Source organism: Hipposideros armiger, unplaced genomic scaffold (assembly GCF_001890085.2).
Source record: "Hipposideros armiger isolate ML-2016 unplaced genomic scaffold, ASM189008v1 scaffold_198, whole genome shotgun sequence".
Classification (NCBI taxonomy): Eukaryota; Metazoa; Chordata; class Mammalia; order Chiroptera; family Hipposideridae; genus Hipposideros; species Hipposideros armiger.
The window spans coordinates 1,391,567-1,418,713 of NW_017731548.1; the positions used below are offsets into that span (position 1 = coordinate 1,391,567).

Here is a 27,147-nt window from a genome sequence, read left to right on the forward strand (position 1 = left end):
AGAACACAGATGATTGAAGTGTACAGATTATCATAAATCCATCTTTATTGTAACCTTGTGTTGAAGGCTCCTTTGCTACCAAATCTTTTACCAAGGCTTCCAACAAGGAGCAGTTTTATAAATTTGAATTTCATCTACTGACCATACCCATTTTCTCTGGTGGGAGGGTGTGAACAGGGAAATGGCTAAATCATGCCAGAGCCGAGCACAGAAAACATCATAGTTTCTGATAGTTCAACAAATTCTTTGATTTCATTCACTGAAGATTGAGAGGTAAATGAATACATGTTGCTTGACACTGAAATGACTTTTCCTTGCCCTTTTGTGCTGGGCGATGACAGTTATTTTTCCTGAACAATCACTGCATCCTTTTATGTTCTTGGAATTCTGGATTTGGAAATAACATCAGAAGTTCATCATGTTTCATTTCCCACTTCCCAACAGAATTAGACTTAAACCATCCAAGCTGGATTGTTGTGTATTATGTTATTTTGTGTCTCAGGCTTGGCAGATAGTCATTGGTATGTGATGGAAAGCAAAAGCAGTTGGCTGGCAACCTGCTTATGTATGTTAAAGTTTTGATAATAGTTATTTGTCCACTTAACAGCAGCATAAAACATGCACACATAGATGAATGTCACCAGGTTAGCAATCTTGTGTTCTAAAATGCAAATGATGGGAATATGTAGAAGAGGACAATTTCCTTTGGAAACCAACATTTTTTACCTATCAGAGATTGGCCATCAAATCTTGGCACAGGGCCAGGCACAGAGTAGGCCCATCGTATATGTTTGCGTGTGTAAGAAAATTAGCAAATTAGTATTTATCAGTTGGAGAAATAAGGTTGCCTAGGAGGAGAGTGGATAACTGTTCCTTCCTTTGTGCGTTCCCAGAGTTTTTTTCACCTATGGCTTCCTGCTCAGTACCAACGGGAATACCGTCAAACACTGGTCCGTATGATGCTGTGTGAGAAAAGAGTTCCAGAGTCAAATAAGTTTGGGAAATATTGGATCTTTCTAGCTCCTTTCTGAAGTTATGGTGTACATGAGCACATTAAGTGTTTTGAGAAGACCAGAGATAAACCTGTTTATATTGGATAAACTCAGTATTTCCCAAGTCTATTTGCACAAAACCTATTAATCATTCACACTTTAGGAAATGCTGCTTTTTAGAGTTAATTGTTCACTTTTTTGCCTGAGGGAGAGATCCATGTCTTGCTCACTTTTATATGTACGTGCTCTATGCTAACTGGCATATGTATACACACACACACACACACACGCGCACACACACACACAACACAGACTTATTCAGGTAAAATGAAAATGGCCTGTAGGAGGTTGGTTAGGATGACACCAACGCTGACCAGGAAAGCTGGGTGGGGGTGTTGTGTCATGAATATAAAGGTGAGCAAGATAATGGTTGGAATTAGAAGAAAGAGAGGAATAAAATGGAGAGTAGGTTCTGAATGCATAGGGCCTGTTTTTAAGCTAAGTAGAAGATCAGAGCTTCTGACACCACTCCTAGAGACCTTTGGTTCATCTTCCTTGATGATTACAATGCCCCTCTTATGTCATCTGTGTTGTCAAGTTTTTACAGAAAGAATAAACACTGAAAACCAAGATTATACCTCACTCATCCTTAATACTTACTATGAAACCATCACAGAAATTTCATTCTTAAAAGTTCAGCCAAGTGATGATTTGGAAATAAGAGATTATTTGGAAAAACTACCTAAAGCCTACACATTATTGCCTTTGGGGACTTTAAATAATGCTGTGTCTTCCCAGTCTTACAGCACCTTTGATGTGTCAGGGTAGTGCCACCAAAGATTGACAAAGAACAGAATCCTAGAGAGACCTTGCAGATGGAACTGCAAAGAAATAAGGCTGATAGTAAACACAGGCCAAAAGGATCTAACAGCCAGGGAAATTCTGACGATGGTGCTCAGATAGCCAAGAGTAGTGCTGTTTAGAAAGTCTATTTCCTATAAGTCTGAATGGTGCCTTCTACTAGCTGCTTTAGGATTTGCTCCAAGTGGTCAAAGGAAATTGAAACGAGATAAAAATCAGCAGTGTCCTCGGTGCTTTTGTTGGCATTATACACATTGTGGACAAAATGTTATACCACATATCCAAAGAGCAATGTGCTTGAAATTATTTGTTTTGACCACATTTACTTGAAAAACGCCATTTAGCTCTGCACGTTCTTATTGGAGAATAATAAGTTGAATAAATATCAAAAGATTATTTTAAAACTTTCCTTTTGCGTGACTACAAAAAGTTGTGCAGAATGAGCTTTTCAAAGTTTAGCATAGCTTGAGTGGTGGGCGTACAGTTGCCATAGCCTACATATCAAAAGCTCAGCAATAACTTACGTTTTCTATTATTCCTCTCATGAAAGTTTCCATTTTTGTTTCAACTTTAGGTAGAAGGGGTCTAAAGGAGATCATTATATTCATATTATGATACAACTATTTTTCTTCTGTAGTTACCCCAGCCATTGATCATCATGTACATATTATGGCATCAGTTACTAAAAAATATATTTGTTGCTAAAATCATATGCTGACTTTTACTGCTATCAAGGAAGAATAAAGGGGCACTCCTGTTCCACATGTGGCTGCATCCCCTCTATTATGAAAATAAAGAGCTCTTACCTCCTAGCCTATTGATATATCAAGTAATAAATGTGACAGTTACCGGTTCTATTTTCCTTATCCCATCTTCCTGCACAACTGCAACGTAACATGTTTCTTACTAGGAACAGATGCTGGAGACCTTCCTTTGAAATTCCTCTGGAGAAGCTGCCCTGATTGCATTAGACAGGAAGTGGCTTCATGCAGATGTCGACTTGCTGGTGCATTGTTGTAATTGCTGTTCTGCCGACCCCTTGCTGAGTGCCATGCTTTTCTCTTGTAGGTGATGTGCCTTCAGGACTTTTTTGGTGACGATGACATTTTTATTGCATGTGGACCGGAGAAGTTCCGTTACCAGGATGATTTCTTGCTAGATGAAAGTGGTAAGGAAAAAAAAAAAGTTCAAAACCAGGGGAAATTTGAGGCAGCTTTCCAAAATGAGCTGCACCAGGCCAAGGTTATGTCAACTCGAAAGCTACCAAATCAGTTTCAGATCCTCACCCAGCATGTCTTTTCCATATCTCAAATTTCTTTGATTTTTTTTAAATACAAAAAACAGATGAAATGATCACTGGAAAGGTTAAATCATTTAGAAGAGTGAATTACCAATGGCTAATTTAATGCCATTTAACAACTAAATTGATGTTCTACGGAAGATCACGGTGTGGATTTCTACATTTTTAATTGTATATTTTCCTCAAAATTTATACTTGAGAGATTTGTAATCATAAAGTTATTGAGTATTCTTCTAGGCACAATTTTCACGGGGCCGCCTTTAGTTCCTAGCTGGGAAAGTGGCCTGGTGTCCCTTTTATTTTAAATACTTCAGAATTTGATGTCATTAGCACCTGTGTGGGATCAAAAAGAGGAGGGTAGCTTCCTTTCATTAAAAATCAAAAGTAAAAAAAGAAATAGTTGGTAAAGAGGGAAAGACACATCTTAGCAAATGAATATCAAAGGTTGTGACTTCAAGAATGGTGGTTTTTTTTAATAGTATAAATCACCTCAGAATCTTAGCATCACTGGAAGGGTTATTGCACTGAACAAAGCAGCCTTTCCTGATAATATTACTTTTAATTTAATTAGGGAAATAGAAGTGATAATGAATCTCTTGCTTAGTGAATGCAGATAAACCAATTAGTGAGCTTTTGACAAAGTGGATGGGAAATACTTGAGCACTAACATAATAGGATAAATGATGCAATGGAATGGTCCCACTCTAACACTTCTTATGTATATTCACAAAGTATCTATATTATATGCATATACCCATATGTTACATGCAGTTAAACATACTACAGTTACTTCATTATTTAAAAATGACTTGGGGTGTATAGGGAGGGATACGAAAGAGAAAGATTACCTCTTTATTGTGAAAACGTCAAATACCCAATCAAAGTGTATCTAGATGTGTCATTTGAAGAGACTGAAGTTATTTTGGTTCTAAGTTTGTAACAGAAGAGTGGTTTGGTACCTCTTTTCCTCTAACTAGTTTTCTCTAAATATGGTCCATCTTTATCTCTGATAGACATGCCTTTTGAGGGCAAAGATTTATATAAATATACCACACATAGAGTATGCCCTGGGGGGCCTCTCCCCATCCCACCCCTTTTCAGGATAAGGTAGCTTCAAGTGAGTGCTAGGAGCAAGGCAGAAGAACTGACAGCACAGTTTTGAGAAAAATAAACTGCCTTGACTTTCAATTTAAAGAAAATAGCTCCTTCTGATAGAATAGTCCGAGAGAGCAGATGCGTTCTGAAATGAAAGTTTCATTTGTTGCTTTGATATGGAAAATAGCCTGTCAGACTGGAACTGGAATACAGCTCAGTCAGCAGAGTTGGCCGGGGGTTGCCAAGTCCTCCATCTCTATCCTGGGGCCTCACCCCCACCTCACCTGGCTTGGTGAGGCCTGGGGCAGGCCTTTCCCTCCTGACAATGTGCTCTCAACCCAGGATACTACAACCTGCTCCACCTGTGATGATAGGTGGGCAGATTTTCTGAAAAGTACAACAGAAAAATGCCTGAAAATCCCTTGTGATTTCCCTTTAGAATCCTTTCTCATTAAAAATAATGCACACAGGGCTGGCCGAGTGGTGCGTTCGGTAAGAGTTGACTTGGGACGCCAGCTCTGAGCAGTAGGGCCCCGGTTCAGATCCCACATTAGGGCCAGTGATGCTGCGCCCTCTACAGCTAAGATGGTGAACAACAGCTCGACCTGGAGCTGGGTTGTGGTGAGTTACCGGCGATGGCGTAGGCCGCAATGGAGCTGCAGTGGGCTCCCGTAAGCTACCGTGAGCAGCCGGCAGCCAGCATGAGCTGCCAAGAGCCACCTTGAGTGGCTGTCCAGTGGCTGGTGACTGATCTGCCTCACCCAGGAAGAGCGCAATGATAATACCAACATGGGCCAGTAAAGCGACGTCCTCCACAACTAGACTGAAGAACAAAAGGACAGCAACTTGTCTGTTCCCCTTCCCCGATTCCACAATAAAATCTTTAAGAAAAAAAAAAAAAGAATGCACACAGGTATCTATCTATCTATGTATCATCATCATCTTCTATCTATCTATTTATCTATCATCTATTATCTATCTATCATCTTCTATCTATTATCTATCTATGTCTCTATGTATGTACCTATCTATCACTATCTATTATCTATCTATCTTTCATCTGTCTATCATCATCTATCTATCTATTATCTATATATCTATGCATGTATCTATCTATCATCTTCTACCTATTATCTATCTATAATCTATTATCTATCATCTATCATCTATCTATTATCTATCTATGTATCTATCTTTTATCTATCATCTATGTATGTATGTATGTATGTATGTATGTATCTATCTATCTATCTATCTATCTATTATCTATCTATCTATCTATGCACACACACTCATCCTGACACCTTGCCCATCATTTATGGTGTAGCCCTTTGCAGGACCACTTCAAACTATTTTAGAGAGAAAGTGAGAGCTTTATATCCTTTCCCCTGATGACTGTACCCTAACTGTTTCTTGATGTGAAATACATTTGCTGAGTAACAGTGTTCTCCCCCATCCTAAAAGAAACATGTGGATTGGGGGAGGGGGAAGAGAAAGAATCTAAATTGAGATTTTACTTCCTTGGACAAACCTACCCTGAGACTAAATTCACACGTTGACAACTGCAGTTTCCCTGTTACTTGTACGATATGTTCTAGTGCTAATGTATTAAAATTTGAATCTTTTTTTAAGTGCTCTGAGCATGCTTTAGCCCAGCTTATCTGTACTTGCTAAATGGTCTTTGCATGTTGAGGCTTCGTTTGGCCTTTTTCATAGTAGCTTCCTAAAAGGAGAGTCGACAGGGGGTGCAGATATCTTCAGAATTGATACTCACGCAGGGCTGTGCTTGATTTAATGGCCTCAAGAAGTGGCCTTTTGCCACAAGGCAGCACTTTTATTTTCTCTTTCAAAATTAACCCAGCTCCCAGTGTGTTGAAGATTAGCAATAATATATCCCCCTAATTACTGATGGGAAAGCTCCTGGAGCCAGATCTAAGGTCTTTCCAGTGAGGAGTTTTGCCATTATAGACATGTATTTCATGGGGTGACGTTGGAGCCAGATCAATATTAGAAACTGTGAGGGGCCTCCTTCCCTCCCCCCCACCCCCTAAGTTTTCCCATGGAAAAAAAACACGCCTTCCTGTTTCCAGCTCAAAATGTAACCGTTTTAGCAATATCGTCATCAATGAGTGGAGTCTTAGCACCTCTGAAAATGGTGGATACAGCACTATATATAGAGACAGACATGCCGGCAGATCCCTCTCCCGCATAGCTTGCTGTCTAATTTGGAAGAATGAAACATAGGCAAGGAAAATGCCAAGTTGGAGGCAGGAAGCGTAACATGGTCTTGCTTATATATTGATGATAAACTGACAAATTTGTGATCTGTTGCCATTAAAAAGTGGCAGGATTTTGTTGAAAAATGCCTACTTTGCACCTGGGAGGGACAATTAACTCCTTGGAGATGAGCCTGTCACAAGTTGTCACCTTCTATTCACCCCCCCCCCATGCTCAAAGTCAATGCCCCCAAACTTGCTTGGCTGGCTCACCTCACCCATCAGGCCTGCCACCTGCTCAGGAACCTAGATGCCTGTCATCCTCTCTCTCTTTTTTCTTCTTCTTTTTTTGACCAATTCCTGAGTGCTCTTAACTCTGATGTTAATAGGCATCACTTTAAACTTACATATTTTTGCTTAAATGTATTAGTTCCCTAGGGCTGCTGTAACAAAGTTCCATAAACTCAGAGCTTAAAACAACAGAAATTGATTCTCTAATGGTTCTGGAGCCCAAAACTCCAAAATCAAGGTGTGGGAAGGGCCATGTTCCCGTCATCCTTCCATGCCTCCTCCTGGTTGCTGGTCTTGCCAACAATCCTTGGTGTCCCTGGCTTGTTGCAACATGGCTCACTCTGTTCTCTGCCTTCATCTTCACATGACCTTCTCTGGGTGTCCAAATTTCCCTCTTCTTATGAGGACTCTGGTTATTGAATTAGGGCCCACCCTAATCCAGCATGACCTCATCTGAACAGGATTCCATCTGCAAAGACCCTATTTCTAAATAAGATCACATTCACAGGTACCAGGGTTAGGACCTTGACATATCTTTTGGGGAAACACAATTCATTCCACCTCAGATGTTGTTTAAACTTGTCCATGTTTTATTTGAACTTGAGTTACAAGTAAACCCATTTCTATTTGTTTGTTTTGACCTGTCTTTAGATTTGCACAGCTAGAGCTTTATGTTAATTAGGAGAATGCATAAACAACAGAGTTATGACAAGGTTGCCCCCTCGTCTGACCTTTCATAGATAGGGTCACTCAACTGGTGAATCAGAGGAACGCTGTGGGATGGTCTGAGGATTTCTGCAATGCATTTGACAGGACCCCTCTTGAAATCCCTTTGACTAAGATGAAGATATATGGTCTGAATGCTATAGGTGGTTGTATTTTTAATTGATTGAACTGCCCTGTCCAAAAGGTACTGATTTATAGGTCAATGTCCAATGTGCCGGAGGAGAGCTCTGTTAGACTGGCCCATAATGTTCCTGACAGGAGGGACTGTTTGTTTGATGAGAGTCATACCTTAGGGTCCTGCCTGGGGTTAACATGCTTAGAAATGCCCACTCGAGTAGCTGGTGGTGTGTGGATGAAATTGACTTGGAGGGAAGCTAAAGTGGCAGAAGACAGGACAAGGCTCCACAAGGATTTCAACAGGAGAGAATGTATCTAAGATGAAATTGAATTGTATAAGCAAAAAGTAATGCTCTAGGGATTTTTATTTTAAAAAAGAAAAGGCCATCTCTACAGGCTTGGTTAGGAGCAATGCAGTTTTATTATAATAGCAGCACATGTGAAAATTACTTTTAGTTGACTGCAGGCTTAGTGTGAGATGTGGCTCATTTGTTGTCCATATTGTAGGCATATCATACATATATTATAAAACCTTTCAGCCCCTATGATTCAAGATGGCAAATGGTTGGCTGAGGCAAAAAATCAAAATGGTTATTCAAAATTCACAAAACTGGTATAGAAGTATATATGATAAGTAGAGTATAGAAGAAATTTAAATAATTGAGCTTTCGTATGATTTTTTAAGTAAGTTTGTAGCATTTATACTTCTGACGTTATGAAACTTTAAACTGTACTAAGACTTTCATGATACTGTGTGTGTCCATATGTGTGCATGCATGTGTGTGGGCATAGTGTCCTGTCTCTGTAGAATGTCAGTCTAGCTTCTTTCTGCACCAGATAGACCCATCTGAGTACAGGTTGTTTTTGGGTATATGACTCTAGAAGGGACATTTCCTCAGCTTCTCTTATGGACCCCCATGGTGTTGGGTTCCCAGGATTTGCTTGGTAAATGTTTCTAGAATGTTCCATCCTGACCACTTTCCAGGGACTCCTGTCCTGAATGACATGAGACAGAAGCTGCATTTAGCACCATTCACCACAGGATCCTGATTGCTTTCCCCAACTCTGGGTGATAAGAAAACAGAGTTAGAAGCTAGAATAGTAGAAACAGTATTGGATTAAGTTTGGAAGACTCAGGTCTGGTCCAAGCTTCATGTCCAACTTGCTGTGTGGTCTCTATATCTCCATGCCTGCTTCCTATTCTGTAAAACACCTTTTTTTCCTGGGTTGTAATGGATCTCAAATGAGATAATAAATGTCAAAGCACGTTCAAAACTGTGTTCCTTATTACTTAGTGACTGATGTTAGTGAGTGACACCTCAGCTGAAATATACCTCTAGTGGATTGCAGCTGGACTCAGTCACGTAGATTCATTTGTGGGGCTTAATTGGAGGCAGATGTCACTAAGATTTGCTTGTGGTGCTCTTGAGAACCAAAAAGTGATTATCTGTTGCTTTCTTCTCAGTCTCAACTTTTATTCCTGTGGTGGAGTTAAGAGAGAACTAAGGGACCTTTGAGGAGATTCACCCTGCTCTGGAGGGAATGTCTGGAAAATGAAATGAAGCCACATCATTGAGAACCAGTCAGACTTCTACAGCTGACAATGTTCAGGAGTCCCATACCTTATGTCCACATTTTTTCGGGTCATAGGGGTTTTTGATGGCCCCACTGCTCCTCCCTGGGGCTGGTGATGCTGGAAAACCCCAAGGTTGTTGGGAACACTGGGAAGTTGCGCAGAGTCTGGATAAAGACCAGGCTTTTCTCACAAAGTGGTTTTTTAGTTACTGCTAACAAAATTCATTCTTTCATGCATCCATTTATTTATTCAGTAAACTAAGCTAACATACCATGTGCCAGGCAGTGTGCTGAGTACAAATAACTGTAGATGGTAACACTTACCTGAAATATGACCCTTCCTATGACTTTTAATAGTACTTATGTCTAAAGATGTCAAAGGATCTTAGGTACTGACCTTTGACTCAGACTACTAAATGTTGCTTATTGCTCTTGTGTATTTTATCTCTTTGGAAAAATATTTCAGTAAAGTGACTAATGGGTCATAAGACACTGACAATTCTTTATAGATTTAAATTTTAATTGGATTACATGGCCACTTTAAATTGAATCTGCGGGCATATTTCTTTAAGATGTGTGGTACTTTATGCTGAAATATTTTGTTTTTTCAATAGATGTTTAGTCTAGGAATGTACAGTTCTTATTTCAAAAAAAATACAGCTCTCTTATTGAATAATTGCCAAGATTCAGTGACATTTCATTGTCATATAGAAAATCTGGTAGGATCAGTAGTCTTGATTGCCTTGATTTATAGAAATCAGCCTGATGTATGAAATAGAGGGTTTTGTTTGTTTGTTTTGAGTCTTAAACAGAGAGCGCGTTGGCCAACATGCTTTGCTCTTGTTACCAAGTTCCCATCACTTCTTAGAAAAACCAGAGGGGTTCTGGCTACTTTCTCCATCATAGCTACATTTTAGCTCTTGCATAAATACAACGTTTCCCAGAACATAGTGATTGTTTTCAATTTTAATCCACTGCCAAGCTATGGAGACATATAGCGTATTATACTTTGGAGACAGAATCTAACTCAAGCACAAGCTAGTTCCTTTGCTACAAATAGAATGATTTTCTACTGAGGAAATCAAGACATTGTATAACACATACAGTCTTTTCTTTACACTTTCTCTTTGACCCTCATGGGCTTCTTTTTATTATATTCAGTAACAGTGACACCTGAATTGTTGATATGGAGAAACCTTACAAAATACACTATTGAAAATGAGTCCTGTACACTAAGGGTCTTGGAGATCATGAGTTCCCCTCTCTGCCAATACACAAGCCCTCCCCACAGCACTGCAACAGTTGTTCATCTAGTCTCAACTAGAACCCTCTGTCCTGGCAGTTCACAACTTGATGAGGAGGCCAATTCCACTGTCAACGAGTGCTGATGTTTAAGAAGTTCTTTCTTATATTGAGCCCAAATTAATCTTTCTCTAGCTTGTACATAGTGGTCCTAATTCTCTCCTCCAGAGTAATAAATACCACCTACTGCCTTCACTCTTAGAAGATGAGCCTTCCTCCTAGACCACCTGGATCATTAAATTCATTCACTGTCAACTATTTTATTTTGCTTCCCTTTTAGACAGAAATACCTCTATATCTGCACTAATTTTCTCCCCTCCTTCTCTTATCTTCCAAAGAATGAAGGTTCTCTCTCCCTTGCTAAAAGCAATGATAGTGTTCTTGATTTTGTCTCCCCTCTTCTTTGTGACCTTGCCTCATCAGCAGTTCCTTTCCTATTGTTCTTGTGGATTTATTGTTTTCTCCGATCTGTATTATCTTTCTCTCCTCAACCCCTGGCCATGCCTAAATTTCTCCTACCCTAAAAGAGCCTTAAGTCATGTCATCTCTATCATTTTATCAAACAGCAATGCCCTTTTTATCTGTGCCAAACAGGCTAAAAAAAAAATGTCCATGAGGCTTCCATCTCCTCATCCTGACTCACTTTTTTATCTTTGTGTAAATGGTACATTGAAACATAAGAATTATGAGGCTTTTTTCATGTAAAAAATTGTCTTCCACTGTCCTTTTAAATTTGTATAGTGGAGGGAGTTCTTTTGCCAGTGGGTGATACATATACCATCTTACGTCTTTTCTGCTCCCTCTAAAAATAGTCAAAAATGTTACAGACTCTTTTAGCTACAAATCACCATCTCAATTCAGACAGTGAAATATCTAGTCCCAGGCAATAGTCATTCAAAATGGAAGTTCTTTTTCCATACCTATCCAGGGCTCCATGTAGGGAGTCCCTTCTCGAAAGGAAAAAGGTCGGGTTGATGCTTTCTCTCCTTTTCACTCACCTTTTCCTTGTTGTTTTTGATCCTTTCAGGATTGGAATGGAGAAAGGGGGCACGGAGCAGGGTGAAGAAAAAGGGGAGGTGGAACGCCCTTACATGACTGCACTGTTATAAGATGGCTTCAGACTCTCTGGGCCAGCAGATGTTAATCACAAGCCAGCTTTTCTTATGGGTGTTTTCATGGCTTCTTCAGGGACTCTCACTGGGAACTTTCCATTCTTCTTTTTGGATGTCATCAATTCAATTTCTTCCAGCTTTGGATGCTTCTCCCTCTGTCCTTGTTTTCAAAAGCTCTCCCCGTTGCCTTCAGATGATCCTCTTGGGAAGAATTTAAATTCACTCCATGCCAACTCACTTCCTCGGTCCATCAAAATACTTAGATGTCCTTTGCTCCAACAACAGGTCACCCAATGCAATCAACCCTTCTTTACTCTGCTGGCAAAAGTTCTCAGGTGGAAGCCAAACACTCAAGCACCAGTCCATTATATCCCTCTCCACGTAGACAACACTGATCAAGCTCTCTACATCTCCCTGTGAAGCCCCAACTGAGGTAAAGGGAAGCAGCACCCCTCTTTTAGAATAAGGGAATTCACAGCTCAACGCTCTCTAAAGAAATCCTTCTCATCAATCCCCTTTCTCTCTCATAACAAGTCTTTTATACCTTTGTAGTAGGGAAGAAGACTAAGGCATGTAAGTTTTTGTTTATATCTACTTTGAAATTTCTAGAAGCTGATCCATCTCACAATTCACTTTGGTACCTGATGACATCCCCTTGGAGTCGGGGTGAAAATATAATTTTCAATCCTATGATATTTGTAACTGCCTTCCACTCCTACCACATATGGAATAGTTCCACTAAACAAATCACTACATTCAATATCCCCCACCCCCTTTTTTTTTCTTTTTCCAGCTCGGCTTCTTTGTAGCATTTGACATTTTTGGTGATTCCCTCCTTCAAATTCTCCCTCATTGTCTCTCAGTGTGTTTTGCTGTCCTGGTCTTTTGCCTACCTCCTCGACTACTCCTGAGCTTTTTTCAGGTTTGTTCTTCTGCCATATATCCCTTATAATTGTTCCCTAAGATTCATTCCTCAACCCTTTTTTCTATTTAATTACTCTATTCCTCGCCAAGTTCATCTACCTTAATGGTTTCAGCAATGATGGTGATGGTAGACAGTGACGGTGACAAATGGCAACCAGATGGTATGCAATAAGCAAAGCCTTTGAAGTATGTATAATTTCCCCAATTTTACAATTAAGGAAATTAAGGCTTTGATGATAAATAATTTGTCCAAGGCCACACAGCTAGTTAGTGTTGAAGGCAGAGTTCAAATCCAAGTTTGTTTATATTTGACAATACACTCAGTCTCGAAGTACACCTCCTCTCAAATCTACATTGCTAGCCCCGACTCCTCTCACGAGTTCCAGAACCGTATTTCCAACTTTCTATCATGAACTTCCTTATGATTATTCCATGGCCAGCTGAAATTCAACACGTGCCACAGCTGAACTCATTATCTTCTTGGTCAGCTTTATCCCTCCTCTGTGTTTCCTGTGTTAGTTCATGACATCAGCATTCTTCCGAACACCAAGTTTACAAAACATGGAGTTGTCTTATACCTGCCCTTCTTCTGCATTCCTCATATGCTACATGGCCCCCTGCTTGTCAATGCCACTGCTTTTATCTCAGGTCAGTCCCTCTTGATCTCTTGCTTAGACTTTTATAGTGACTGTAACCTGCTTTTCTCGTGCCAGCTTTTAATCTTTCCACTCCATGTCTGCATGCAGATTGATTCTCCTATATTCATTTGAGCTGCGCTCCACTGCCCGGAGACTCCTATGGCAGCCATAGTTCTCTCAGTTGTACCTTTCTAGCTGTTCCATCGGTTGTTTCCTCCTCTGCACCCCAGCCACAGTGTTGTTTGCTCTCCCCCAAGCTATTTATTTTCAGTATCTCTGTCTTCACTCCTACTGGCCCATCGACCTGGAGTGTTCTTTCTTTCCCACTTCACCCCCCGCCAGACTTCCTCTTGCCTTTTGAGGTTGAATTCAAACGTTCCTTCTTTGTAATGCCTCCCCCCATATACTTGGTTTCAATAAATTACTGATGTTTCATTCTTTTTTATAAATATTTATCTCATTTAATTCTCAGAAGAACTCTGTGGTGTTGATTTACAAATAAAGAACACCAAGTTAAGACAAGTTAAGAAGGTCACATACCCAGTGGGTAACAGAATTGAGATGAAAACTGAAGATCCCAGACTCCTTGTTGTCATCTTACTTGATTGTAAGTGCCTTGAAGTTGGTGCTATGTATTTTTAATCCCCACATCCACAGCACCTACCACAGTGCTCTGAGTGTAGTAAGGGCCCTAAAATATGAGCTGAATTAGTGGATGCAGAAGGAATTTATGTCACCTGTTAACCTTTCAGCTGCTGGAGGACTGAGGCCTGACACTTACCAGAAGCTGGTTTTGCCAGGTTTCTTAGGCAAAATTCCTTGAACTGTTTCTCTTAAGACTGCCCTGCTATCCTGGTTACATTTCTCTAGATACGCCATGGTCAGCAATAGCCTCCTTAAAATAAACCCAAAACTGAACACAGTACTCCTTGGGGGCTGCAAATAGCGTAGAGAGCATAAACTTATTTAGTATAGGCGTCAAACTTGTTCAAATGCAGCCTAAGTGTGATTGTGGTTTCTTTCAGCAGTTGCCAAGCAATGCAGGCTCATGGTTAGCTTGTGGCCAGCTAAACACTCTGGGGCCCTGTGATGTGATGTCAAGCCAGGCTCTATTTCTTTAATTGCATATTTGAACCTCCACCCAGCACTTTAATTGTATTCATGCCAGATAGCATCTTATTAATTTTAGTCATTAATTCTGACCATGTAAGAGCCGTAAGTGCCCAAATTCTGCCTGCAGATAAATAATGGCAGAGGACTGGGGTGAAGTAAGGTCTGTCTGGTTTCCAGGCCCTTGCTCTCCCCAACTAACTTATGCTGCTAGGGACCCTCCTAGCCAAAGACCAGTAGCATAGCTTCTTGAAAGCTCTCAGGCAAAAAGAAAGAAAGAAAGAAAAAAAAAGAAAAGCGACAATAGCCTTCATATGTTTTCTCATCTGTGGCAATGGCAGGGCAGCCTGACACCCAGTTTTGGCTGCGTCTTTCTCTTCCTGCAGCTGAGTAACAGCTGTTACCACAGAGGAGGACACCAGGTTCTTTTGTGCCTTCACTGACCTGCACATGCCCTTGAGAACAGGAGGGTACAGGTAGGACTTCCCTCTTAAAGTGTGGTCCACAGGGCATATGCACTTAGGTTTTTGTTCCTGTTTGAAATCTGCCAATTCAATTCCCCACACCATGCATGTGTCGAGAGCCTACTATGTGTCAGGCATTTTTTGGGTTTCAACAAAGGAGTTCTGGAAAGTTAAATATCTACTTACTGGAAAGCAGATGAAGTAAAAATTGCTGTAGAAAAATACTTGCTGTGAAGGTACTTCTAAAATCTAGTTTAAAAATTCAGCAATAATTTGATATGCGTGTGGACATAGGTTGTCTTTATAGACTTGCATTATTGTGAATGTTCTGAATAACTGAAATATAATAAGATACTGATATTCTATGACTCTTTGCTGCCCGAAGCTGGATTTTTCTCTCTCAGTGGCTCTGGAAAATAAACAAATGGGTAAAGCTTCTAGTTAAAAAAAATAATAATTGTGTGGGTCACTTATCTTCATGTTTCAATAGACAAAATCACTGTGAAGTCATGAGTCCCACTTTTCGTGGAGGCCTAAAACAGGTCTGAAGAAGTGATTCTCTCAATTCGTATGACTCTGAATCAAATAATCAGAGCAAAGCCAAAGAAAAGCAGCAGCCTCATCAAGCAGAGCCAACACAGGAACTAGACCAAGCCCTCACCTAAAAGCACAGGGGAGGGGAGTGAGTAAAGGCAAGCCGATGTCCAAGGCGGGGGAAACCGGCAATGCTTTGATCAAAGATGACAGTCAGTCTCTAGCTTTGGTTTAGTTATTCAGGTATGCCAGGGCCAGCTGATGCAGTGATTGCCTTTTGTTCCCTTGTGGAATGTTCCACTAATATGACAGCTGGGACATCTCACTGATAGGACCACAGAGCTCCTTGCCAACTCTTGAGAATTGAGGCTATAAAGCTTTTGAATTTATTAGCTCTGAAGAAAACAAAATTTCACCTTTTGTAGGTTTGCCCCTCATCCTTAGTGTCAACTTAGCTAAATTTATGTTGTCATACCATTTTTTTTTAATTCATTCCACACTTGATAGCCTTTCAACAGAATTATCCTGAGAATTTCTTTAGAAGTCAGATTAGTTTACACTATGATTAATTTTAAAAACCTATGGAAAAATCAGTAATGTTGTTTCTTCTTCCTTGAGTGAGATATAAAGTGTTACCATGTGCAGTGGGTTTTCCAAATATGAAAATGAGGATAGCTTCATTATTAAGTGGAGGGTTTATAGGCAATTAATATGAATTCAATGTATTATATTAGAGGAGCCTGGTCTTATAATATATGTGTATAGATTCTACTCAATTTGATTAATATTTAGTGAATTTCTACTAAGTGCCAGGTACTGCTCTGAGCACTAGGGCATATAACAGTGAACTAAGGAGAGAAAAATTCTTGTCCACATGTAGCTTATATTCTAGGAAAGAGAGGTAATTGATAAACAAAATCATAAGCAGATTACATAGTGTATCAGAAGGCAAATGCTGCAAAGAAGAATAAAGTAGGGAAGGAAAGAAAGGAAGTAGATGTGGTAGGGTATACGGGAGGATGTGAGTGGGAGTGGAATCATGAAGGATACAGTTGGAGAAGACTTCAGTAAGAAGGCGACATTTGAGTGAAGACTTGAAGGAGGTTATGGAGGCAGCCATGAAGTTCCCAGAGGAAGAATGCTCCAGGCCAAGGGAGCAGCTGGTGCAAAGGGTCCAGGACTGGCCTGTGCCTGATGGATCCCTGGGCAGAACTCTGTAGTGGCAGGTGGGCTGCAGGACTGAATTGCAGTGCTGACAGGAACTACCCAGAGTTAGCACAGACGTCACAGTTTAAGCACACAGTCCCCTGCAACACCACCCTCGTTTCAGACACTTGCCACCAGTTCAGCGGTCCTCAGTTCACCCACACTTCTTACCAACTGGCTACAAATTCACAGGTTCCCGTAATCTCCCCCGCCCAACTCCCCTCCCCCTGATTCAAATAGTTTGGTAGAACAACTCACAGAGCTCAGAAAAACGCGATATTGTGATTACAATTTTATTATAAAGGATACAAATCAGGACCTGCGAAATGAAAAGGCATATAGGACGAGGTCTGAGCGGGGCCACAGGTGGGGTTTCCATGCTCTCTCCCTGTGGAAACAGGACCTGTCACACACCCCCAGCACACTGATGTGTTCACCAACCAGGAAGTTCCACTGAGATCAATAGACAGAGTTTTTGTTGGGGTTTCGTTACATAGGCCTGGTTGATTGAATCATTGGCCAGAGGATTGAACTCAGTCTATAGCTCCCCTACGCCCGAGAGGTCAGGCAGATATTACAGACTTAAAGCCCCACCCCCCAATCACATGGTTCATCTTTTTGGCTTGACCAAATGAGTCATCTCATTAGCATAAATTCACATGTAATTCAAGGGGCCTGCTATAAATGACATGGACACTCCTATAGCTTTAGAAGCTCCCTCCCAGGAACCCAGGAAGATTATCAGATACCGTATTTGCCGGCGTATAAGACGACTGGGCATATAAGACGACCCCCTAACATTTCCACTCAAAATACAGAGTTTGTTATATACTCGCCGTATAAGACTACCCCCTCTTCCGCACACCTNAGATGAAGGGCAGGTCTGTGGAGTGAAAGATGTGTTAGCTGAGGCTGGAGAAGTTGATAAAAGATATATAGCTGTGGATATAGTTATAGCTACAGATTGATATACATCCATACACATAGATACCCACATACATACCAGGATAAGGGGTTTATCATTTATTCAGTGTATAATAGCAGAGTGGGAAAGCATCGTGAGGTTTAAAATGAGGAGATGACACATGGAATGCAGTAATTTATAAAAATTAATCTGGCTGTGCCATATGGGTGGATTTGAAGGGGAATACAATTGCTAGTGATTAATGAGTTTATCTTATCTGCCAGGCTGGGTGCCGAGCACTTTACATGGATGAATTTATGTAATTCTCAAAGCATCCTATGAGAGTAGCACTGTCAGCATCCCCATTTTACAGAGCAAGAGTACGAGGTCAGAGAAGCTAAAGTGTTCATTGGTAGAACCTAGATGCAAGTCCAGCCTGACTAACTGGAGAGCCCAGCCTTTTAACCATTATGCTGTTGTGTCTTCTGGAAGAAGAGGAAAAAGGGGGGAGTCCAGGTGAGTGCCAGGAATAGAGAGTGACTTTCAAATGGAGGCAGGGTTCCAGGAAGAGCCTCAGAGCCCAAGCCAGGAAGACAAGCCCTCCCCTTCAGCCAGAGCAGCCCCACTGGCATTTGTCTAAACATTTTGGCCCTAGGGAAAGTTTGAAGAAAGGATCCTCTCTTAAAAAACACTTTGAAACTACTGGATCCAAGGATTTCAGCTGTTTGGCTTATTGAAAGTGCTGTAGGACTAGTGCCAGGCACTGACTGCCATGGATGCTGTCAGCCCAGAGAAGCCCAGAGAAGAAGAGGTATTTGTATTTACCCAAGAAATGAATTTGCTAACTCTAGATCAGAAAAAAAAAAAAAAAGCATTTTTTAAAAACTTAAAATCAGCACTATAACTTGTTTACTGGTTTTTGAACTCCTGGGAAGGAAATTTCTTTTGGCCCTTTTGACAAATTATAAGTCAACTAATTAAATAAGAGAACTTGCATTGTTACTGACCTTTACCATTTTCAGAATGCTTTCATAAATTTATTTATTTGAGCCTTACAACTACTTGTGATATAAGTAAGGCCAGTCATTCATGCCCATTTTACCATGCCAATAATAGTCTGAAAAGCTAGCGATTTGCCCAGGGTTGCTGCCCATCATAAGATATTCACTGCTCTGTCTCCCATTCATAGCACATGGTAGTGCTCAACAAATTGAATGACTGAATGTAGTTGTGCTAGAGTTGGTAGAGTTGGAAATCAAGCCTTCGAAGTTGGGACTAGTTTTATTAACCCACTCTGCCTAAAATATGGCGAGAGTCCTGTCCCTGGAAAGTCACCACTACGACCAAGTATAAACACAACATATGGAATCAGTTAACTTTTTGTGATTTTTATCTATCTGTTTAATGTTTGGAATACACTCTTCTGTCACATAAACTTGAAAAATTTCCCCCACACAGTTCCTCACTCTCCCAGTTTCAGGTTTGCATCTATGTGATCTCCTAGACAATCTGCCAGTATTAACTATTATTTCAGCCACCCATAACCATTGTATGTTCCTTTGATTCCTTGATGCAATTTGTGGAAGAGTGTAATTATTCTGAACCTACTCAATGCATTTTTAGAAAGAAAAATAAAAATGTTATATTTGCATTTATGTGAGGATATAGAATGGGTTCTTTTTTTTTTTTTGCTTGTCACTTGAAATGATCACATCTTAGCATTCCTATAAAGAATAAGCATAGCATTTGACTGTAAGAATATTTACAGAAGAGAATAAAGATCTTTTGCAGGGTTTAGACATGGTCTCTACTTGTTTTCTCATCTGTCTGGCTAAGGGGCGTGAGCTTGCCGGCTCTCTGCACTGGCCACTGCTGCCTTGCTCTCTGGAAGTCTCCTTGAAATAAAAAATGTGTGTCAGGCTGATTGTGCAGTCTCCCCCAGGTATAGAACACCAAAACCTTCCAACTGGTGACTCCCCACGGGAAATACTATGCTAATCTCTGCTGATAACACTCTCAGGATAACTAATTGCTTTGATAATGCCACATTACTGGGGTACTTGAAACAGGTAGGTGGAGAGTCATGCAGCTGGGATTCCAAATCTCCAGGTTACAAACTTTCATTTTCTTGTTGTTTTCAGTTTGTGTTTAATTTAAAACAAGGGAAAATGATCAAACCAGGCTTGGCTTGCTTCTTGTGTCACTTTCCTCCTGCCTGCAGTTTAGCCCTCCCCCTCCCAAGCCCCTGCTGGCTTTCTGGTTACCGGTGGGACAGGTTGTTTGAAAGCTTCCACAGGGCAGGGCACTCTGGGTGTGAAGTGCCTCAACAATGGAGCACCACTGACCACAGGAAACGTGAACCCAAGGCCACAACCACAACAAAGCAAATACCCTGCCTCTGTCCAGTGTAGCTGTTGTAGTTCTATGCAAACCAATGTCATTTTATAAAGGTAGGGATAGATAGCTATCATCCTTCATATAGACATATACAATTTAATTTTATAGTTTGGCCTATTGGGTAAAGGACACCTAGAGAGACATGGAGAGAAAGAGAAAAGCGGAACTGAAGGAGAGATGAAAGAGATAAAAGGGAAAGGGCGGGATTAGAGGATGAAGGTTAAAATTTATTGAGCATCTGCTCTGGCTTCCTGTTAAAGGTGGATTTGGCATCTCACAGGGAGAAGGGAGGAAACCAAGACTCAGGTAGAGAGATAAGCTTGGGGGTGGGGAGAGCCTGAGAGGAGAGAGCTGCCTGGGGAAAGAGAGGTAGTGCCTGGAAGTTTCAAATGGTGTCATTTACTCTGTATTGTGTATCAGGGCTGTAGGTAGCAGAGTTACTGCATTTCATGAGAGCTCTTTCAAATGCTCTTTCTGTGCTGGGAAAAAGCTGATCAATTTCCGTGTTCAAATGCAAAGGTTTTTTAATGGTGTGTTTGTTACGGATATTTTGGGTTTTTGTTTTGTTTTGCTTTTGCCTATGGGATTCTTAGGGATTTTTCTGGAATTTAGTGTGGGCTTCCCTACAAGTGTCAATTAGTTTACTAATTGGGACCTGAAAGTCTCTTTGGCAGGTGATGGGCACCTCATCCCCCAGAGCCGGAAGGTCAGGTTTGGGGAAGGAACACATAGACCTGTGACTCCCTATGACTCATTCTTAAAATCAAATTCTCTTGATTTGCTTTTTTGTTTCCTTGTTTTAAAACACTTATTCTTCCTTGCAAATGTGTGTGTCACACATCGGCCTGAGGGTTTGAATTCCCTTTGACAAAAAGCTGCCCTCACTGTTCATTTGGTTGGGGGCCTAGGTAGGTTAGTGATAAAACATCAGTAAAACAATAAACANCCCTGGTTTCTAAGGTCCTTGTTGGCTGTCCTCATCTGCTTGCTTACATTTTTTTCCAATCTGGGTGCAGAGCTTTGGGAGACCTTTCAAGCTGCCTTCTCCCCTGAGCTCTTTTCTAGGCTTTTGCTGGTGAATTTCCTGGCTAATTGACTTAGTCACTTTCCTTAAGCTCCTGATTCATGGCAGTTTCTCCAGTGCTTTCAGGTGCCAGTGTAGAAGCCGAGTCATTTTCAGGAACAAAGGAAAGGTCACCGGCTCTTCTGTGCAGAGTTATGGTTTTCCAGCCTTGCTTCTGTGCCTCGGCCCCATGAGGCAGTTCCCTGCGCCTCTGCTTTTTCAGATCTTAAAGCAAACGGTGCGCTGAGACAAGCTTCGGGGTGCCCTGAGATGACAGTGGGCTTTGAGGTCAGACATCTGTCTCAGTTCCAGTTGGGCCACTTGAGGGTGTGCGGCTTTGGGGAAGACTCTAACAGCTCAGAGCCTGCTTCTTCATAGGGTTTTTGTGAGGGTTAAAAGAGATAACACGTGTGAGGCGTTTGGCATAACTCTTGACCTAAATTGATGCCTAATAAATATCAGTTTCCTTCCATCTCCCTCCCTTCGCTTCCAGTGTTAAAATTCCAAGCTGTATTAATAATAACTGAAAGCATGCGGTTTTATGTTCTTTATAGCTTACAGAGTGCTTTTATGTGTGCTGTTTCCTGCAGTCCTCGCAACAACCTCATGTGGAGATAGAGGTTTTTAGTTACATTGTGCATCCGAAGAAATAGATTCAGAACTTTGAGTCAATGCTAATGCTCCACTCTGGGTCTACCAGCCAATCAATGAATACTGTTGACCATCTGCTGTGTGCTCACCTCTGAGACTGGTGCTGTGCAGAGGGTTGGAGGATGTGGTCCCTCCCCACAAGGAGATCATGGGTGATGGGGGTGGAGGAGGTGATAGGCAGAAGATACCTGAAATAAGCTGCCATCACGCCAAGAAATATTTAGTGGGCTCCACTGTGTGCAAGGCTTTGAAATTATAGTACCTATTATTTACTCTTTAACATTTGATTCATTTTTTTAGTCAATTTTTTCATAATGATTTAAGAGAAACAGAGTTCAAAAGTAGGCTTGATTAAATGTAAGTCATAATTTGAAAAAAACAAACAAACAAAAAAACCCTAGCTGTGTGTTTTAAGGTCAGGTCAGGGTTTCTAGCCTTGGATAGAGTTTGTCTTCATCATCAAGGACATATGGCACAGTCTGTGTGGTAGGTGCAATATTAATTTTTACCTCTGAGGCAATATAGTAAATTCCAAAAGTCAGTTTCTAGACCTGATGTCTGGCTCTGTCATTGATACCATTTTCTCCCAGCTCCTGAGGTGGCAACTTGATCCCTGCTTTGTCATCTGGTCTTCCCTCCACTAGCCCCTTCCCACAGTCATCAGCCTCATCCATGTATCTTCCCAAATGTCTCCAAATCCTTCTTTCGTTCTCTGAGTCACTGCAGGAACCTCCTAGGTGATCTACATTCTTCTCTTCATTCATGCGACAAATATTTATTGAGAACTCATTTTGGCCAGGCACTATTCTAGGTGTTACAACATAAAGCAGACATAGTATTTCTTGCCTGGTAGAACTTAAAGTCTAGTATGAGGTACAGAGATTAAATGAATAATTATAAGAACGATCTGTATTATAATAAGAAATGCAAAAGGCTGTGAGGCCATAGACCTAATATTTGGGTTTTGGAAAGGCTTCTCTGAGGATGTGGAATTTAACCTGAAACCTGAAGGATTGGTAGGCCACTGAGGTATAGCTGGATGAGTCAGTGAGAGTGTGGGTGTGGGTGTGGTGTGTTGTTGGGAGTGGATGTTGGTGGAGTGACAGAAGAATGATTTCAGGTATAGAGAAAATGTGCTACAATACCAGAATTGAGGAACTGAAAAGAAATCCAACATGGCTGCAGGGGAGGGAGGGAGAGAAAAAGTGTCAGGATATGAGGTTGAGGCCAGGTTGTGGTGAAGCTTCTAAAACCATTGTAAGGATTCAGGGTTATCCTATAGGAACAATAGGAACCAGAGTGTGACATGATCCAATTTANCCTCATGGATCCAGGTCAAGAACTCTTGGTCTAGGTGGTACTGGTGTTTTCCTGACAGAGAGCCTTTCTAGTGAGTGATCTACTGGATACTCCGGGACTTTTTTTTTTTTTTTTTTTTTTTTAAAGATGGTTTTGCTCCTACTTACTTCATATCAGAAACTCCAGGCTTTAATCAGACTCTGCAGTTTATATGGAGACATAGAAGTCTTGCACTAGGGGCAGTATCACACATCCAAGGGCTTTAAAGAGATAAAGTCATGGACACATTGGAAAGAGAGAGGAGAAACATACTTGGGGAAGAGATGGGGGATGGAGGCATTTCACTTGTGATGCTTAAATAAACAGTGGGTGACTTGGGTGCAGGCCTGTTACTTCAAACACGGCTGCAACACCCACTTCCTTCTGTCCCCTCTTATACTGTCCTGGCCCACATTGTCTACTCTTTTTGCTAGAGTAAGGTCTAGTCTAACACCAACATTTGTTCTGCTTTTTCTTTTTGTCTCATTGTCTCATGGATGTTAGTGTCAAGATTGCCTGAAGTTATTGTGATATTCTTGGAGGCAGGAAACGAGCATTTTATATTCTCTTTTAGCTCCCTGCATCCCTCACTGTCATCTTTGTACCTCAGCTCCCCTGCCTCCGGCTCCTCTCTACATCCAACTGCCCAGACAACAGAGCCTCATCCTGCAGGGGAGTCCCCTCCCACTGCTTTAAGAGCCAGGGCTGTGTCCCCACTTCGGAGGCGTCTCCAGGACCCTCCCCAACCCCAGGGGCAATTCATGGCTGTATCTTGGGTGACTGTGGCACTTTGTGCTTCAAGTGTGAGACCTGAGCACACTGGATTGTAATTGTTTGCATCCCTATTGTTCCATGTTCGGAGGCCACGAGCAGTAACGCAACCCAGGCGCTGTTGGTGGAGTAAATGGATGCACAGACAAGCGGTGGGTGTTCAGTACGCAAGTACTTATTGGTTAAGAGTAACTGTAAGATATGGTGGAGGAAGGGAAATTTATAAAATGACTTTAAAAGAGAAGGAAATTGATGTTTCAAGTATATTTATTTTCCAAGTATTTTCAAAAACTATCCCCTCAACACTCTAAACAACCATGTGCTGAACCCAGTAACATGCAAGTGAGGCCATGCTGCCCTGATGAATAGATGCCCCTGGGGCAGTATCTGCCCTCCTCTTCATGGGCACTCCCCACACAAGGGCTGCCGTGTCCTCGCTGTCTGGTGACAATGTCCCCTACAGACCAAACTGATGCAGCTCCCTGAAGGAGACAGGATGTGAGATTTGAGAGTCAGTATTCCAGGAATAACAGCAATGGGCAGTGATTGTGTGTATTGCCTGTGGCAAGTGGCCCCAGGACTGGCAGGACGCCTATTGGGGTTGGTTGTGCATGGTCTCCCGGCTTTAAAATCCTTGGCCTCAAAGGAACTGAACCCAGGACCAGCTAGAATGACATTCTAGCACTGAAATTAGCTGACTACCACCAGGATCAGATGGATTTCAAGTCCTGAGAGCTTACTATTCCTCTGTCTCCTAGTGTCAGTGTTGCAAACAGGTGGGCTTGAGTATGTTTCTTCATGCTGTCAACTTTCTCCCTGGTCAGAAGCTAGTGGTAGAGTAGCGCAGTGGCTAAGCCCATGGGGTCTGGGTTGCCTGGTTTCAATCCCAGCTCCAACCCTAGCCTTGACACTTAAGAGCGTTGTGCCTCAGTTTCGCCTCTGTAAGTTTCAGCTAACAGTAGTCTGTACCTCATAGGTTTACTGTGAGAATTAAATAAATAGACTGTAGAGAGAGTAGTGCCAAGTCAATGCAATAATAAATGTTTCATTATTATTATTATTATTATTATTATATTATTATTATTAAAGCTATGTGAATTTGCATTTGGTACCTCTAGAGTTTTGCTTCTTGGCAGAACACTCTAATAGCAGATAGAGTCGGCAGAGAGTATACTCCAGGTGTAACCACCTGGCTACTCAGTCTAGAAGGAGTTGAACCCTAGACACACTGAAGCAGTAGTAACCCTCCCCAGGGACTCTTGTGCCCTTCACAGAACTGGCTCCCTAATGGGACAGGTACGGGAGACTTATGTCTAACACATTGATGCCTGTAACACAGCAATTGCAACTTACAGAAATATATAGCATTGAAATGTCATTGCTACCACTACTATTACTAATAAGAAAATAGCTGTTGTCATTTATTGACTGAAAATTTGTAGGCAGTATGTATATTTTAATCTATGGTATTTCTGATTTTCTCAAGAAGAATGAGGAAGTTGAGGGTCAGAGAGCCAGTAAAACCATCCAAGATCGCACAGTATGTGACAAAACTGGAATATGAGCCCACACCTATCTCCTACCCCCCAATGCATTTTCTTCCCCTTGAAGCCATCTCTTATTGAGGCCTGTTTAAAAATTGGCCAAGACATATATCACATGGCTTTTAATTAATATGGAAGTTCAGCCTCTATTTAATGATTGCTGGTGGTGATTGTTCTTTTTGCTTCTGATGATAATAGAGAACACAGAGACCTTCTGACAGTGTACCTCACTGTCCTTTTCCCAACGTAAATCAAGGCAGTGCTTCCTGTTCAGACTATGACTCACTGGTGAATCAGGGGCTGAGCCAGCCCTGTCCTTTCTGTTTAGTGCCACCAGGTTATCATTCCTTCTGTAGCCTCTCTGCCCCCCACTACTCCCCCCTAAGCCTCTCAACACCCACAGAATTGATTATCTCTGCCTTCATGGTGTTTCTCAGGCACAGGGCAGCCTACCAAGTCCCGGCCCTCTTCCTGGTGACTCAGATGCCCTTCAAGCAGCTCAGGAGAGGGAAAAGTGGTGAGCCAGTGAAGCTGGGGGCGTCCCGGGCTTGGCTACAGAACTGGGTTAGGAGCCCGGGGTCTTTTCTGAACCGGACTAGAGCATGAGCTCCCGCGGGTCACTTGAGACCCTGGTTTCTAAGGTCCTTGTTGGCTGTCCTCATCTGCTTGCTTACATTTTTTTCCAATCTGGGTGCAGAGCTTTGGGAGACCTTTCAAGNACAGCAACTTGTCTGTTCCCCTTCCCCCAATTCCCCAGCACTGTTCCCATCCCCCCAATTCCCCAATTAAAAAAAAATCGTCTTATACGCCGGCAAATAAGGTACGTTTTTTCATTATACAACATGAGCCCTATCAAGAGCTGGGGAAACATCCGTGCTAATTCTGTAACAATAATGATGCCAACCACTTGTAATAAGGAGAAAAAAAAGCAGAGTAACAAAAACAGTGAACTCATCAAAGACTGGATCTTTGCAAACAGAGAAAAGCAAAATGACTAGCTTCCAACTCAGGAGAGGCAGGCCAATCCCTCTCGTTTGACACTCCCTTCTCAAAAGTTTGATTTCTGTACAAGGGTCATAGAAATGTTTTAATAGCTGTGTAGACTGCTCTTAGTGAACTGTGCTGATTGAGGAGGACCTGTGGCATGAATCATCTAAAAAATGTATAAATGCAAAAATCCCTTTGGTCTTCTTGTTGAGTGTACTTTTTATTTCACACTACATACATTTCCTTCAGACAGATCATTTGAGAACTGGATTATTTTTGCTCAATAAAGTTTGTGTTGGAGTTGAAAGAACCTTAGGGAATTTCTAGTTCGATTCTTCCATTTCATATGTGAGGCAGCCGGAGCCCTGGGCATGGAGGTTGGCTGCCCAGGGGCAAGCAGCAGGCTGGTGTTAGACCTGAGGCTTGAAGCCAGGCTGTTGGTGTACAGTCCGGGGCTTGTTCCATCATCTGAGATTGCATCTGTCAGTCAGTGCATGAGCATCAGCTTACAATGCACCCTCAGAGGAACGCCCACTCTGGAGATGAGGGTCATGGGTCACACCATTTTCTGCCCTTATCGCCTGTGTGACCCTGGACAAAGTACTTAAGCCTTTCTGAGCCAGTCTTCTGGTAAAATGGAGAGAAGAGTAGTACACATCACAAAACATTGCCATAAGGATTAAATGAGATGATGTGGATGAAAATCACATTGCAAAGCTGTAATGGAACAGACAAATGTTATGATTTGATATTATTACCGTTATTTGAGTGCTTAGAAACCCTTATCTCTTGATTAAAGTAGAACATATTTTTGGTCTTTATTTTGATCCTTTTAACATTTATCTGAATAATATGTTGGTGAATATGGGAGATGCCAATTTGTAGTGAAAAATTTCACCATAAACAACTCACAGAAAGGGACAATCCATGGTCAGCAGCCGTTCTTAATAAACTTAGATCAGAAAATGGTACAAGGGCCACGTGGCAATCCAAAGAGGAAGACTCAGAAGTTCCAGACTGTGATGATGC

The 27,147-nt window shown here is 41.5% G+C and overlaps 1 protein-coding gene across 5 annotated transcripts in view; it reads left to right on the forward strand.

Moving 5' to 3' along the window:
- The window catches only part of DCLK1 (doublecortin like kinase 1), a 329,829-nt gene that overhangs the window by 169,574 nt on the left and 133,108 nt on the right, over nucleotides 1-27,147 (forward strand). For all 5 annotated transcript variants that reach the window (XM_019653181.1, XM_019653178.1, XM_019653176.1 and 2 more), the window contains exon 4: nucleotides 2,922-3,021. In XM_019653181.1, the coding sequence (XP_019508726.1) occupies nucleotides 2,922-3,021 (100 nt within the window). The remainder of the gene's footprint in view (nucleotides 1-2,921; nucleotides 3,022-27,147) is intronic.